The sequence below is a fragment of the Eleutherodactylus coqui genome, chromosome 13 (genome assembly GCF_035609145.1).
Source record: "Eleutherodactylus coqui strain aEleCoq1 chromosome 13, aEleCoq1.hap1, whole genome shotgun sequence".
Taxonomy (NCBI): Eukaryota; Metazoa; Chordata; class Amphibia; order Anura; family Eleutherodactylidae; genus Eleutherodactylus; species Eleutherodactylus coqui.
This window is the reverse complement of record NC_089849.1, coordinates 52,709,666-52,724,834: the sequence shown is the minus strand read 5'-3', so window position 1 is coordinate 52,724,834 and position 15,169 is coordinate 52,709,666. Positions and strand designations below refer to the sequence as shown.

At 44.5% G+C, this 15,169-nt stretch overlaps 1 protein-coding gene across 1 annotated transcript in view; it reads right to left on the bottom strand.

The window, feature by feature from the left end:
* Nucleotides 1-292: 292 nt before the first annotated feature.
* The window catches only part of DHX35 (DEAH-box helicase 35), a 40,907-nt gene continuing 26,030 nt past the window's right edge, over nucleotides 293-15,169 (bottom strand). The window contains exons 15-22 of the mRNA XM_066587842.1: nucleotides 14,672-14,767; nucleotides 14,200-14,294; nucleotides 12,444-12,521; nucleotides 11,639-11,768; nucleotides 11,353-11,434; nucleotides 10,207-10,278; nucleotides 7,972-8,083; nucleotides 293-6,163 (exon numbers count right to left, since the gene is read on the bottom strand). Of these exons, the coding sequence (XP_066443939.1) occupies nucleotides 6,119-6,163; nucleotides 7,972-8,083; nucleotides 10,207-10,278; nucleotides 11,353-11,434; nucleotides 11,639-11,768; nucleotides 12,444-12,521; nucleotides 14,200-14,294; nucleotides 14,672-14,767 (710 nt within the window). The 3' untranslated portion in view covers nucleotides 293-6,118. The remainder of the gene's footprint in view (nucleotides 6,164-7,971; nucleotides 8,084-10,206; nucleotides 10,279-11,352; nucleotides 11,435-11,638; nucleotides 11,769-12,443; nucleotides 12,522-14,199; nucleotides 14,295-14,671; nucleotides 14,768-15,169) is intronic.

Below are 15,169 nucleotides of genomic sequence, written 5' to 3'. Positions count from 1 at the left end.
GATTGTTGTTTCAATCCTCTGTGATTCCTCCTGGAAATGTATCAATTGATAAGTGAGATTTAAGCCCCATTTACACGCAAAGATGGTTGTTTAAAATTCGCTCAAAAGACAAATTTTGAGCAATAATCGGTGTCTAAATGGGCCTTTACTATTCCCTCTATCAATGGGCATGCCTGTACAAGACTGTCCAATGAGTGCTGATTAGAGATGAGCAAGCACGCTCGGGTAAAGCAGTTACTCGAGCGAGCATCGCTCTTCTCGAGTAACTGCTTACTGGTGTGAGCAGGGGGGGGGGGGGGGTAGCGTGGGAGAGAGTGAGAGAGATCTCTCTCCACCCCGCTACCCCCCGAGCCTGCTCACACCAGTAAGCAGTTACTCGAGAAGAGCGATGCTCGCTTGAGTAACTGCTTTACCCGAGCATGCTCGCTCATCTCTAGTGCTGATGGTATATGAACACACCCTACCGGTAACGGGAATGCCGTAGTTCTGTCGTCTATTTTATCATACATATACATGAACAATACAGGAACAGCGCAACACAACGTTCTACGAAAAGATGCTCCGGGTTAATATTATGGGAACACAAAGTATTTAAAGAAGCGCTCCAGCATTTTTTTGTCCATAGGCCGTTATTAGAGAATACTGCAGAGGTTCTTCTGTATTCCTGTTTTAATTCATTTATGGGTTGTCTGCTATCTTTGCACTCTTTTCCCCCCTCTTATATGGCTCCCCTAATGCAGCCTACACTTCTCACTATGCCTGTGGCTCATCAGGGAAAGAGGAGGTAGAGTCATCATACGGCACTTGCACTATCTAAGGGCACCAGGTAATAGAAAGAACTGCTGTCCCCTAATTCCCTCTAGAGAGTCCTACTGAGAAAGCCTCACTCTGCTCTTCCACCAAAATATAAAATTGCCTTCATAAGCAGAAAGCGAGCGCAACATGTCCCGTGAAAGGGAAGCAGATTGGAACCATACAAGAACAGAAGAAAAGAAATGGTGAATTCCATGCAAAAAAAATCGGAAGGTGGCGCGTTCCGTACAATATTTTAAAGGCAGCAGAGCCAAGTAGGTAGCTCATGTGATTCACTGAACAAAAGCCAAGGGGTCCAAGCATGTAAAAGTACCCTAAGGCCAACACCGGGGACCAGTTTAGTTAGAACACCACACCTTAGTGTACAAGGCACTGATGGCGGACCAGAATGGTCAATTTATTCGCAACCCCACTAGATGTGTGTATGCATACTGCTAGCCGTGCTACACCGCCAGCATATATGAAAAAGCTTGGGGCAGAAGGAATTGAGCAAGGCCGAAGTTTTATACCACCTGGAGAGAATCTTGTAATTAGGTAAAAAGGTAAAGTCCCCTGGTGCAAGCACAGAGTCGTGACCGACTCCTAGGGTGATGTTTTCTTGGCAGACTGTTTTTGCGGGGTGGTTTGTCATTGCCTTCCCCAGGCATACCATACTCATTTTACCGACCTCTGAAGGATAGCCGAGTCAACCTTGAGCCGGCTACCTGAACCAAGTGGGGATTGAACCTGCAACTTTCAGGTTGTGAGTGAGAGCTTAGGACAGCATACTGCTGCCCTAACACTCTGCACCACACGAGGCCTTAAATAGAGTGGCCCGTACGGGGAACGACCCCGCAACCTTGACGTTATTAGCACAAAAATCTTGTAATTATTCTCCTGTAACAGGAAATAGCAGATTTATATATAAGGATAAGAGCCTAACGCCAATCCTCCATAGAGCAGCTCTGTCCCAATTCTTCCTCCCCGTCGGCTCTTTTAAGCAGTACAGGCAGAGCAGGGGGAGGCCGCATTGCATACCATCCCCAGCACACATAGATAGTACAGCAGAGTGAATCAAGGGAGTTTTATAACTGCAGCTACTCGTTGTATCGCCTCGCCTACTAGATCACTGCTCCTCTGGTCTCTTAGGGGAGGCAGATATGAAATTTTAGCATTAGAGCATTATTAGTCTATATATGGGGCAATATATAAGTGGGGTGAACATGTTAGCTTTGTGAACTTAGGAAGACACTATAACTGTTAGGTTGCTGATGTTTACTGAGCGACTGATAGTTATTGTACAACTACTGATGATTATGTGTAGTTTGTCGATTACAACGGACACTATTACGGCCCCATTGGATATTATGTGAGTGGTCTTGGTCTCCGTTATGGTGGCCATTATGAAAGTTTGCATAACCGGTCACAGTGCTGGGCGGTGCATGTGTCTTAGTAGGGCATGTCTTGTGGCAAAAGAAGACCTGGCAGCCAAGGACACAATGCCTGATACTGGAATGGATATCACACAACTGAAAGAAGCAGTGCAAAACCGAAAAACAGAGGGAGGGAGCCTTTTAGGGTCGTGAACGGCTAACAAGTCTCGTGGTACCCGTGTTTGGTACAAATGGTGTGGCATACAAATTGCTCTTGTGTTGGCTGCGGTAGTGCAGTGCACAAACAAGTACAAAAGGTCTGTGCAAGATTGGGTGCGTCTTGAGTCATGAGCTGCAAGAGAAGTCAAGAAGCAGCCCTGGAAGCTCTCTATTGGAGCTGAGAGAGTCCAGTCAGTGCGGACCATCAATCTTGTGGAGCTCTGGTCATTGACCTGTTGTATTACAGAAAGAGAGCCCACCATTAGAGACCAAATGATTGTGTGAGCTGTCGTGCGCGTTCATGGAACCACACCAGACCTGTGGAGCAGCTAAAGAAACCTTTACTCCAAGCAGTGCATAATGAATGGTCAAGAAAAGGTAGAGCATGATCGAAGCACAGGTGAATGTAAAAATGACAGAGGACTACCTTCTTCATCTCTTCTATGTTGGATACGAGTCATCATAATTGACAATTATGGCCTGTGAAGTGCAGACTAACAATTTGGAGAAAGCTGTCAACGAACTAATTCCAAACAGCACTGGCGAGAACATTGAAAACAACTGGCCAGTCTATTTCATCCACTCTAGAGGGTCCGCATTCACAAAGTCAAGATGATGAAAATTCGAAAATTCCAGCTGAAAGATCTACGGGGCTCCCTGTAGAGAGCGAAGCCAGGAACAGAACTCGCCACACCCCACCTGCCATTACAAAATGGATACCGCCTTACATCAAGTTGTTGGTGTTGGGGCCATCACTCAACGAGAAGCCTTACAGGAGCATTGCTCCTGCTCAAAAGGCAAACCCTAAGAGGTTGAGCCCAAGTCAGAGTAAAACAAGGACTTTGTTCTAGCAAAAGTTTCTGTGTTTAACAAGGAGGATGTGTAAGGGGGATGAAAATGTTAGGAGAAAACTACAATTGTTAATACTTATTTGGGAGATATGACACAGGATGATGTTTATTAGGAAAAATGTTATAGTGACTGGCGGGTAATGTATAACTACTGAGAATAATGGGTAATCGCGCAGTCAATCTACTGTAATGGATACTGCTGTGGCCCCGGTGGACATAGTACGAGTAGACATGATCCCAGTCATGGTGGCCATTACTGGTTTACATTACCTGTCACCCTGCTGGTTGGGACATGTGCATCTGATGGACCAATGGTTAGGACATGTCTCAACCCACAGGATGATGCTTGTGTTTGGTGCAAATGGAAGGAATTCCACCATAGAGGCTGGGAGCACATACCACTACCAGATGTTGTGTGTCCACAGAGGAACGCAAGGCCTGATGAGTAGCTAAAGGGACCGTAACTTGATCCCATAGGGGCTGAAGTGAGCAGACAGAGTTGCCACGTTCTAAAGTCAGCATTGCCAACTAAAGAAACAGTTACAAAGGCCCAAAAGAGACTGTACCGCTAATTCTGCTGCCAAGTAAAGACTGTTATAGTTTACTGCACTGTCACTTAATCTACCTGCCCTGCGGGTCCCTACAGACATACGGAAGAAGGAGGGTGGAGCATAATGGGTTGAGTGATCTGATAGATGCTAACTTAAAGGGGTTGTCTCGCGGCAAACCTCAAAATTTTACCTTACCCCTTTCCCCCTGTCACCCCCCTGGCATAAAATAGCAAATTAAAGCGGTTTTTAAGCCGCTTGCTACTTACCGATCCGACGAAATAAGGACTTTAAAAAATCTTCTCCCTAAGATGGCCGCCGGTCCTTTCCCACGGATGCATTGCGGTTTTCTCCCATGGTGCACCGCGGGTCTTCTCCCATGGTGCACCGTGGGCTCTGTGCGTTCCATTGCCGATTCCAGCCTCCTGATTGGCTGGAATCGGCACACGTGACGGGGCGGAGCTACGCGATGACGCGTAGAAGGGGGCGGAGCCAGAACGCCGCTCGTGCCCGGACCGAGCAGAAGGGAAGACCGCATAGCGCAAGCGCGTCTAAAAAAAGCAAGAAGACAGCGAAATTAGACGGAGCCATGGAGACGGGGACGCCAGCAACGGAGCAGGTAAGTGAATAACTTCTGTATGGCTCATATTTAATGCACGATGTACATTACAAAGTGCATTAATATGGCCATACAGAAGTGTATAACCCCACTTGCTGCCGCGAGACAACCCCTTTAATGTTATAGTTCACAAAAAGCCATCCACACAAAGGAGGCCGACAACATGTCTACACAGAAGAGCAATGTCTGACCTGGTAGTCAGACTGCAGCTCAGGTAACACAACTGCACATGATGAAAGCGTTCAGAATGTATGGATGCAAATGAGCAGGGATGAAACAAATGACACTTGTTAGAATATCGCTTGTGAGGTAGAAATATATGTAAGAAAAATAACTACAATGTTTCCCAGAGTGCTTCTTTAAATCAGACATGTTAGAAGTGCCAAGTCCTCTTTAAAAGTGAAGATCACGATGAAAGCCAAGCGGACCCCCGAAAAACCTGGGGTGATGGAGATACATGTGGGACCACCAGTAGGCTATGTTCACATCTAACGGACTTGATGCTTTCTTACATTACAAGGAGACCCATTAATTTGAATGGCGGCAAGATGAAGAGGAGATGTATGCTTAGACTTGGCTCGCCTCAACAACAGATCACTAGCGGTTAGACAAGCTAGACCCACAACGATCAACTGATCGCCACACCGGCTTATTTTTTTTAAAAAGGAGTGGTAATCGTAATGCAACCGCTTTGGCCTCATGCCCACGGCCGGGATGGATTCAGACTGCGAAATCTCACAGCAGAATCAGACCCGGTGCCGGCCAGAGATCCTATACTCACCTGTCCGGATCCGCATGCGCAATGCAAGGCATGACATTTTGGAATCGCCGCGGATTGGACGACTTCCATTGACTGCAATGGAAGCCGTCCGTGCGATTTTCCGCACAAAATATAGCGTGTTTGCGATTCTTCTCCGCGAGCGGAAAAAAAAAATCACAGTTGATTTCAGCTTGTGGGCAGGGAAGAATTTTTTAACATGGCATGTCTATGGATGGACATTGCTGCGGAATTCGCGGTGGGCGTCTGGCCGCAATAATCTGTCTGTGGGCAGTGGGGTTTTAACATATCACTCAGTGGATCATAACCCAGATTTTTCTTTAGTGATCTTGGCTTTCGGACACATGACTGTACCTGTACACTGAATATATGACCTATAGAACTTTGCCCCTGTTTTCCCAAGGTCCAGCACAACAACAGAGGTGGTACGTGGTCACTAAGGGGTTAATATGCCTAGGAATCTTCTAGAGCTTCACAAACTTTCTAATAAGTGGATGTGCGTGATAAAATTAAGCATATGTAAGAAAGATGGTAGCAATTGTAAAAACCGGCACCGGTGCTACTCTCCACCCGTGTAGACTCGTTTGTTTCCTGGCATCTGATTCTATTCATTTCCTTTCCATCATTTACAACTTAAAAAAATAAAAGTGCTTTTTTTTTGTTATACATACATATATATACCTATAAATATATATACTATGTGCCTAAAGGAAGACGTGTGGAATGGCACAGCCAAACACAATCTGGAGCTCAGAATACGTGTACATGAAGATGCTGGGGGCTAAGAAGCCGTCCCACTGATCGGTGAGGGCTTCTGAACTCCATCCTCGGAGGAAGGCAGGCAGGCAGATCTCCATGGGAGTTGAGGTCAGACATAGAAATGTTGGCGAGAGTGGAGTTGATTTTCTCTCTTGTGGTTACATAGAAATGCAGGGGGCTTACAAATTGTCCAGCTTGGCCCTTTTAGTGGTTCGAGACAGATGCTGCGGGAATGAAGGAAACAAAATGAAACTTCTTATCTGCAGAACATGCAGCGCCGTACCTTTAAATACGGAGCAGAGACAGTAAATACAATACAAAGGCGTACACTGGATGGCCACTTTAATTAGAGACCCCGGCCCTTTCAGGATTGAAGATTTCTGTATGGAAATTAAAACCCGTGACGCCGCAGAGCACATAAAATCAGGTAAGCAAGTTTTCTGTGGATCCATATGAGAATGGGAGAGACTCTGAATGAAGCATGATCATCAGTGCTAGACAGGCAGTGAGCAGTCTTATTTACGTCTTCTATGGGGCTTTCTTGTACAATGGCATTAAAAAGAGTATACAAATCGTGTGATCGAGGGGAAACATCCAGAGAAAAAGGATCCTGTGGATGTAAAAACCTCATCAACAAAAGGGATCAGAGGAGGATGTTAAGAATCCTTCTGATAGGCAGTGCACAGTTACGCAAATTACAGCAGACTACAAGGCTGGTGCTCCAACTAATATGTCCAAATGCACAAACGGCCGTTCCTTAGCACGGATGGGCTATAACAGCAGACGAATGGTTCCACTGCCATTGCTGTCCAAGCCTGTTTTATGCAACCAAGAACCTCGCACGAGTTTGGCGTTTTGTGAGACTCGCGTAAATATAAACTCCATTCTTTTGAATAGAGCCACATACACGAGTGTTTTCCCGCAACGTGGGGAAGCAAAAAGATCGTAACACATCGCCCATGGTTTTCAATGGGACAGTAAAATATATTGCATGCCATGTGATGTGCACGAGTGCAATGCGATGTTTCCCATTGAAAACCATGGGAAACACATTTGCCGATCGTCTAACACGCCTGATGGCCATGCTGGAGGATCGCTACTTCACAGAAGTGATGGGAGGAGTTCTTGCCAGAAGAACGCCTCAGTGAATACGCACGTTGGCGAGGGCAATTTTGGGCCGAGTTTCTGCGGCGGACATCGTGCTCGCCTGTGTGTAGGTAGCCCAAGAGAAACGAAAAGGCGAAATTCTGGTGGGCAAAAGCACAAAAATTGGATCACTGAGTAGTGGAAAAACAGTGCCTGGTCAGATGAACCCAACATGCTGATAGCAGGGTCAAAATTTGACACAAGCAGCACCAATGCATAAGCCATAGACTCATAGACTGGTAGAGTTGGAAGGGACCTCCAGGGTCGTCAGGTCCAACTCCCTACTCAACTCAGTGCAGGATCACTAAATCATCCCAGACAGATGTTTGCCCAGCCTCTGTTTGAACACTTCCATTGAAGGAGAACTCACCACCTCCTGTGGTAACCTGTTCCACTCATTCATCACCCTCAGTGTCAGCCCTTCCCGTCGGCTGCTCAGAGCATGCTTCAACTAATTTGCAGAAACTGCAAGAAGCTTCCTGTCCGCAAGGGCCACTATTCCTGGAGAAGGCTTCCAACATCTAGTGGAATCGATGCCACAACAAATTACTGTTAAAACCAAAGGACATCCAACTCACTACCAGATGGGTGTCTGGAAAGAAATGGCCATTCAGCTTAGTTACACACAGCATTGTGTCTGCTCCCTGTCAGCACACACAAAAATAAGGATCCTCTTTTAACTAAAGCCCCCCAACGGGAATGAGCGAGGCCAGTTTATGGGAAGTGCTTTGTTTGCTGATGGATCCTTATTTCGGGAACTACTGACAACTAGGAGAAGGATTTCCATTGACTGTTGACTCCAGCCAATACTCCACACATTTTCAGCTTGCTGGGACATGCAGTTTGCTTCCTATGCACAAAGTGTCATTTGATGAAAGGGTCATACCGTTCCCTGTTGATAAAAGTGGGGGGCCAGCTCCAGCAGCCATGCCGACTCGACAGCAGTCACATCCCGCATGTAGTACTTGTTGGTCTGGATCACCTCACTAAACAGCACCCTACAGGGTAAAAACAGGAGATGTATTCCTTCATATTCTAATGTACAGACACCGTAACTAACAAATTAATTCCTATTCTTATACATCAATGTCTGAACTGGAACTGTAGGGCTTCCATCCCGATGCCTCAGTCATCTTAAATGGGTTTTCCAGGAAATCAATGGTTGATCGGCTGGGGTCCGTTGCTCAGGATCCCGGCCAATCAGCTGATTGGACGCCTGCTGTCAGTGCTTCTACACATGGAGTACGGCATGGAAGCTGCTGCTCTCACCTGTGTAGTGGCCAGTGCTTGTAATTGCAGGTGAAGCTCCCATTAATTTGAATGTACAGTGGGGAAAAAAAGTATTGTCAGATACCAATTGTACAAGTTCTCCCACTTAAAAAGACATCATAGGTAGACCTCAACTATGAGAGACAACATGAGAAAACACATCCAGAAAAATCACAACAAAGGAGTGGCTTCGTAAGAAGCATTTCAAGGTCCTGGAGTGGCCTAGCCAGTCTCCAGATCTCAACCCTATAGAAAACCTTTGGAGGGAGTTGAAAGTCCGTGTTGCCCAGTGACAGCCCCCAATCATCACTGCTCTTGAGGAGATCTGCATGGAGGAATGGGCCAACATACCAGCAACAGTGTGTGCCAACCTTGTGAGGACTTACAGAAAACGTTTGACCTCTGTCATTGCCAATAAAGGATATATAACAAAGTATTGAGATGAACTTTTGTTATTGACCAAATACGTATTTTCCGCCATAATTTGCAAATAAATTTGTTAAAAATCAGACAATGTGATTTTCTGGATGTGTTTTCTCATGTTGTCTCTCATAGTTGAGGTCTACTTATGATGTCAATTACAGGCCTCTCATCTTTTTAAGTGGGAGAACTTGTACAATTGGTATCTGACAATACTTTTTTTCCCCACTGTATGTAGAGGTGCTGACAGTGGGCATCTAATCAGCAGAGACTGGGTGCCAAGCAGCAGATCCTGGATGATCAGGATAGGTCATCAAAAGTACTTCCCTGTTAAAATATTTTTTTTTTAACTTTTTTTAATTAATGACCTCTTCTTAGGACACCCAAAACCCTTACTGATCAGTTATTAACTGAAGTGACTGCACACTGGAACTAGCACAGCTCTGTACATTATGCAGTGGCCTGGAATGGTACTGCAGGCTGCCTCCCATTCTCTTCAATGGGAGAGAGCCTACAAAAAAAAAAAAAACAGTACACATACAGTAATTGGTATTGCCACATCTCTAATGACCCAAAACTATTAAATTAGCACATTATTTAATATGCACAGTGAATATCATAAAAATACTAAAAAAACAATGCCAAAATTGCTGCTTTTTAATCATCCTGCCTCAACAAAATTAAAACCGTGATAAAAAAGTAATATATATATCCCAAAATGGTATCAATGAAAACATCACTTCGCGCAAATAACAAGCCCTCACAGCTCCGTGGCAGGATACATTTTAAAAGCATATGGGGACACAAAAATTAGGTGTTTTTATTGCAGAAGAGTAGTAACACATACAAAAAAAAACTATACATATTTGATATTGACGTAATCGTATGGACACTGAGAATAAAGATAAACTGTTATTGATGCCACATGGTGAAAGATGCTAAATTTATTGCGGAAAAAACAATGGCGGAATTTCTGTTATTTTCTCCCATCCCCCCCCAAAAAAGTTTATAAAGTTACATGTACCCAAAACGGTGCCACTGAAAAATACTCGTCATAAGCTCTCATATGACTGCGTCAAAGGAAAAATGTAAAAAATGTAAAAAAAGAAAAAAAATTATGACTTTCAGAATGTGAACAAACAGAAAAACCGCTTGTTCCTTGAAAGATATCTGACAGTGCTGTACTAAGAAAGGTGTTACTAAACAGCAGTGGGTGAGAATTACTGCGGTTTTTAGCCAACTATAGATTCATGAACAAGGTGCGCGCCTGGTTGGCGAAACTGGTGCGTGCGGCGCTGAGGGATAACTGGCAGAGTGTTCATACGGTGCAACAACATATCGCAACCAATGTACAACCAATATGCAATTTGTAATGTTTCTACTGTTGCAAACCATGAGCCATTGTACAGGTGATCTACATGGACACACTCACCAGTTCGGAGGCTTCTCTGCATATAGTACGGATGATGGGTGTATATGTAATTCATGACCGTCTCTTACTGTCCTTAGGAGGAAGAAACAAAAAGAAATTGCCCAAGGGAACAATACAAGACAACCTGAACACCATGATCCTTGACGAATATCATTGGACTATTTGGAATGAAATATCCTTACTGGCTGTGACTGACTGATCGCTGATAACTACAATCACAGCCATTCAACCAGTTCCATGTTGTGGTCAACTGTGATTGTGTCATCTAATTGCCTAACATAGGGTGGGGGTTCTCACTACCCACTCATTGCCTCCACCATGTTCCAGAATCGCAAGGTGCTAATGTAATGGACTGCTATGGCAACCAGGCCTATCATCTTGTTAATCCTCTGGCAGGGCATAATAAGATGCCTCTCGATGTTTCGATGATAGATGTAATACACTGCAATACAGAAGTATTGCAGTATATTATATCAGCGATCAAGTCCCTTAGTGGTGAAGGATCTTACTGCGGCACAGCGTAAAAAAAACAACTAACGATCGGAAACAAAAGTACTTGTGTAGAAAACTCCTGTTTATTACAAAAATGTGCTCGATCACAGGGTCATACAGAGAACGCGTTTCAGTTCTTCTTGAACTGAAACGCGTTCTCTATATGTCCCTGTGATCGAGCACGTTTTTGTAATAAACAGGAGTTTTCTACACAAGTATTTGTTTTTCGATTGCTGGATTTAGCATATATAGAGAGCCACTGTGACCGGATTGCACAGCAAGAACTTGTGGAGATACCTGCATGAATGGAACTTTGGAGAGCTGACGATCTACAAGCAAGGTGGGACTCATTTTTTACTTTATGTCTTAGTTAAAAAAAACAAAAAACAAGAAACTACCTGATCAAGGAAAGTCTCCCTGAACGTTCCTCTTATTGAGCGTTTCTGAACTACAATACCCGATCACAGAAAGAACTATGCAGCCAGTCAGTAGCCTGGATATGCCTTAAATGCCCAAGATGGCAACAACCCTTTAAGATTTCTGGGAGATGGTCCATGTGCAATTAGGTTTTAATGGCAGCTATGTATTCAACCATGTAGCACTCTCAAAATAGGCTGAAACACAAGTTGGTGGTCAATTCCACTCTCCGATTACCTGTAGACGCCTGTTGAATGAAGCTTGGCGGCATTGGCAAAGAATCCAGCCACTATACAACGTAAAATAGGATCTGGATCTCCTACGGGAGCAGAAAATAACGTGTCATCAAGTAGAGTTAGAATATGGATAAGAAGATGAACAGGGTTAAATACAAACCCTACTGAAAGGCTGATCATAAACATGGAAGTACTACATGACACAAGGAAAGGCCCAAACAACAGTCCTGTGGTCCCTCAGCATGTCAGTGCTGGCACACAATGCCCATTCACCGTACCCGGCTCACCTTCACTAGAGATCTTGGGTACTTTGAACTTGCTGAGCAGTTTCTTCAGCTGTTCCCGCACGGTGACCGCTCTCATCAGCCCCTTGTAGTTGAGAAAGTGCTGCTGACACCACTGTGAGCTCTTGTTAAACTGCAAGAAGCAGGAGATATAGAATGACATATAATGCAATATATAACGAAGTCTGGACCGCAGTCCCCACCACGGCCAGAAGGGGGAACTAGGGGGAAATCATTATGGTAGCTGAGGAAAAAAAAAAAAAATAGGACAGTAAAACCACCTCATGGGAAAAATCCCTGAAAAGTGCCCGATCCTTAAAGGGGTCATTTTTTTTAAAGGGGTTGTAATTGTGAGACTAACTCTATAAATAAACTCAGCAATATTTCAAAATTTGCTTTTTCATCCCAGCTTTTGAAGAGGGCTTGCTTTTCACTGGACCAACAGTATACTAAATTAAACCCTTACAAATCCAAGGGTTAAATCCCACAGCTGATCCACAAGAAAAACTTTGTCCCACTTAGGAGCAAATTTGGCCACTATGGTTTTGCAACGTTGCAGAAAATCGAGCGTCCCGTTACATTATTTGTGAAGCCAGCCTTCTTTTTTCATTGATGAAGCTGTGGGTTTTTTGTTTTTTTTTTTGCGGGGTGACATAACTTTTATTGGTTCCACTTTGGGGTGCATACAACTTTTTGATCACTTTATATTCAATTTTTTTTTTTAGGAACTGGTCGTTAAGGGGTTAAAACAATATATACCTTGTCAATCAAGAAAGAAGTGTCCCCAGGAAGGACATTGCTCTCTTACCTTGATAAAAGCCTCAAATACATTTAACAGGGTCAGGTGATCGCCCTCCTCCACTGCAAACTTTCGATGTTCTCTTGTCTATGAGCAAAGAAACCGTAAATACATGGTAGGGGGGGCATTTCCAAGAGCGCGCGTGCAAAGCTGCGATTTTCTATGCGAGTTCAATGCATTTTGCAAGAAAAACGCATCATGGTACGTACTATTCTCACGCGCATGAATATCGTATGTCATTTCAATAGGAACATTTCTAAATTACTTCGGACTTGCATGAAACTTGCTTGTACAATGGGTGAGTTTTCAGCGAAATCATAGAAAAAGAGGACATGCGTGTAAAGGCAACCCCACTGCGAGAGAAAAGGCGCACGTTTAAATAGATCCAATACAAATAATGGGTTCAATGCACAAAACTCGCACAATGAAAACCACCTGTGTAAATACGGCCTTAGGGCTCACCTAGACGAGCGTATTCACCTTGCATATTAGGTAGTACACAGCAACTGTGCATATAACATGCATATGTACTGCGGATTTTATGCACCAAAGCGTGGTAATGGTGCGCGATACGCACCAAAATAGGGCATGCAGCGGTTTGTTTTTTTTTGTGCGCATGAAAAACGCAGGTCTGAATGGCCCAACATAAATTATTGAGCTTTTAGCACCGTGTAATACAGAGGCTAAATCCGCTCGTGAGTGAGCCCTTACTGTACACGGGAGTGCGGTTCAGTTTATAGGCGGCTTTTAATACAGACAAAAGGTACTTTTACACGGATCGACTGCGGGGTGTTTAAGTCCCTGACAGCCGTTACACCTATCATGGCTCCTGTGCTTTCACACAGGAGCAATAGTCGTCCGGTGAATGGAGGCAGAGCGGGCTGGGGATCTCTTCCAATCGTCCACCTCCACTCACAGTGAACAGGCAGTCGCTCGTAGATCAACAACTGCCTGTTTATACTGAGTGAGAAGTCGCTCATTAGTTGCTTCTTTGCATTGAGCTGCGACAAAGCAATCAGCGGTTAATGAGCGATTTCTCACCCTGTGCCCTGTCGGTTCCCACTTTTATATGGGACAACCATCACTGGAAATCGTTTTTTTTAGTGATTTCTCGGCTGATAATGAACCCGTGTAAAGTTACCCATAGTAACGAATAAGAAAAAAAGTCTAGGCCACCTTCGGAGGTGAATAGAGGAGGGGCTCAGACTTACACTAACTGGTGCCATTCTTGGTTTATAAGTGCACACGACAGGCACATTCATCAGTAAGGGTTCATTTAGATTGAAAGATGATCACTCAAGAATCGCTCAGACTGCAGTTTGAGTGCCAGTTTTGAGCGATCATCTTTGCATAACTCTTAAGTAGCTAATTAACTACTTAAAGAGTTAAATGCAGGCGGAGCGGGACATCGCTGATAACTCAGGAACAAAGCAGCTGTTTTGTATAGGCAAACAGCTGCTTTGTTCTTGCAGTTATCAGCGGTGTCCCGCTGAGAGGATAGCTCTGAGAAATAGCAGTTCTCAGAACTTTCAGCTGTTACCAGAACTTCCCAGCGGGATACCAGCTGAAAGAATGCTATCAGCGCCGCCTGCTGAGAAAATCAGCGTGCAGCGCTGACAAGAGTCATGGGCGATTTCTAGCAGTGCACAATGGCAGTGCGTTTAGACACAACGATTATCGCTCAAAAGATGGCTTCTGAGCGAATTTTGAGCAACAATCATTGTGTCTAAATGGGCCTTAATGCTCAGACATGTTGGACACTTACCGCTTGAGCTTTCTGGTTGGGAGGAACAACGAACACATTCTGAATCTGCATCATTGCCGCAATGCTTAAAACTTCAGCAGAACAACCAAAATTCCCTGTGTGATCAGAAAACAAGGCATCTATGTTTAGGCCGACGACAAAAGCAATCTGCAAGCAGCGGTCATGTCAAATGTATTCCAGTCTGTACATATAACCCTGACTGCGAGTCTGCCTGGACGGATGTATAGAGGATATGGTGAGCACGTCATGCTGCCATCCTCCTCCAAACCGGCACACTATAAGGGACTCTTGGTTCTGACAGAACAGTAGTGTTGTAGGAAATACTTCTCTGAATATTGGATATGCAAGGGTTACTGCCGCTCACTAGGTCCATTGTCATTTTAGTTCATGGTAGGAACGTTCTCCGGCCTAGACAATCTATATTTTGTCACTAGTATCTTCATATAGCCATAGGTGTCCACCGAAAACTTACCAGACTCTAGCAGCATCTTGGCAAACATTGGGTTAAGTGGGAATTCTGCCATTCTTACACCAAGGGGCTCAGTCAAACGACAGTGCTTATCCAAGCCTGCAGGAGGGGGAAGAATTCAATATGGAATAATGAATCATTAGGTAATCTACTAGAACATTCCAATAATCTGGTAAACCCACGGACACCCAAAACGTCTGATTACAGGAATTTATTAGAACCATTTAAAAGGTGGATACACAAATGTACGGTATATACCACCCGTGATGACGGCGGATGGCAACCCTGTTGTATAGGCCCTAGTACCTATGACTGTACACTAGCCCTCTATAATGTGAGACAGTCTTCACGTGGACTCAAGCATAAATCCCAAAGGGTTAGGAACAGAGACTAATAAAATTCCCTTCAAAGACCGAGGCCCCCACCGATCTGAGAACGGGGTTCTGCTACCTCCTCTTCTGGTCATTGTGCGCTCGCTACACCAACCTGAAGTAACTTCAG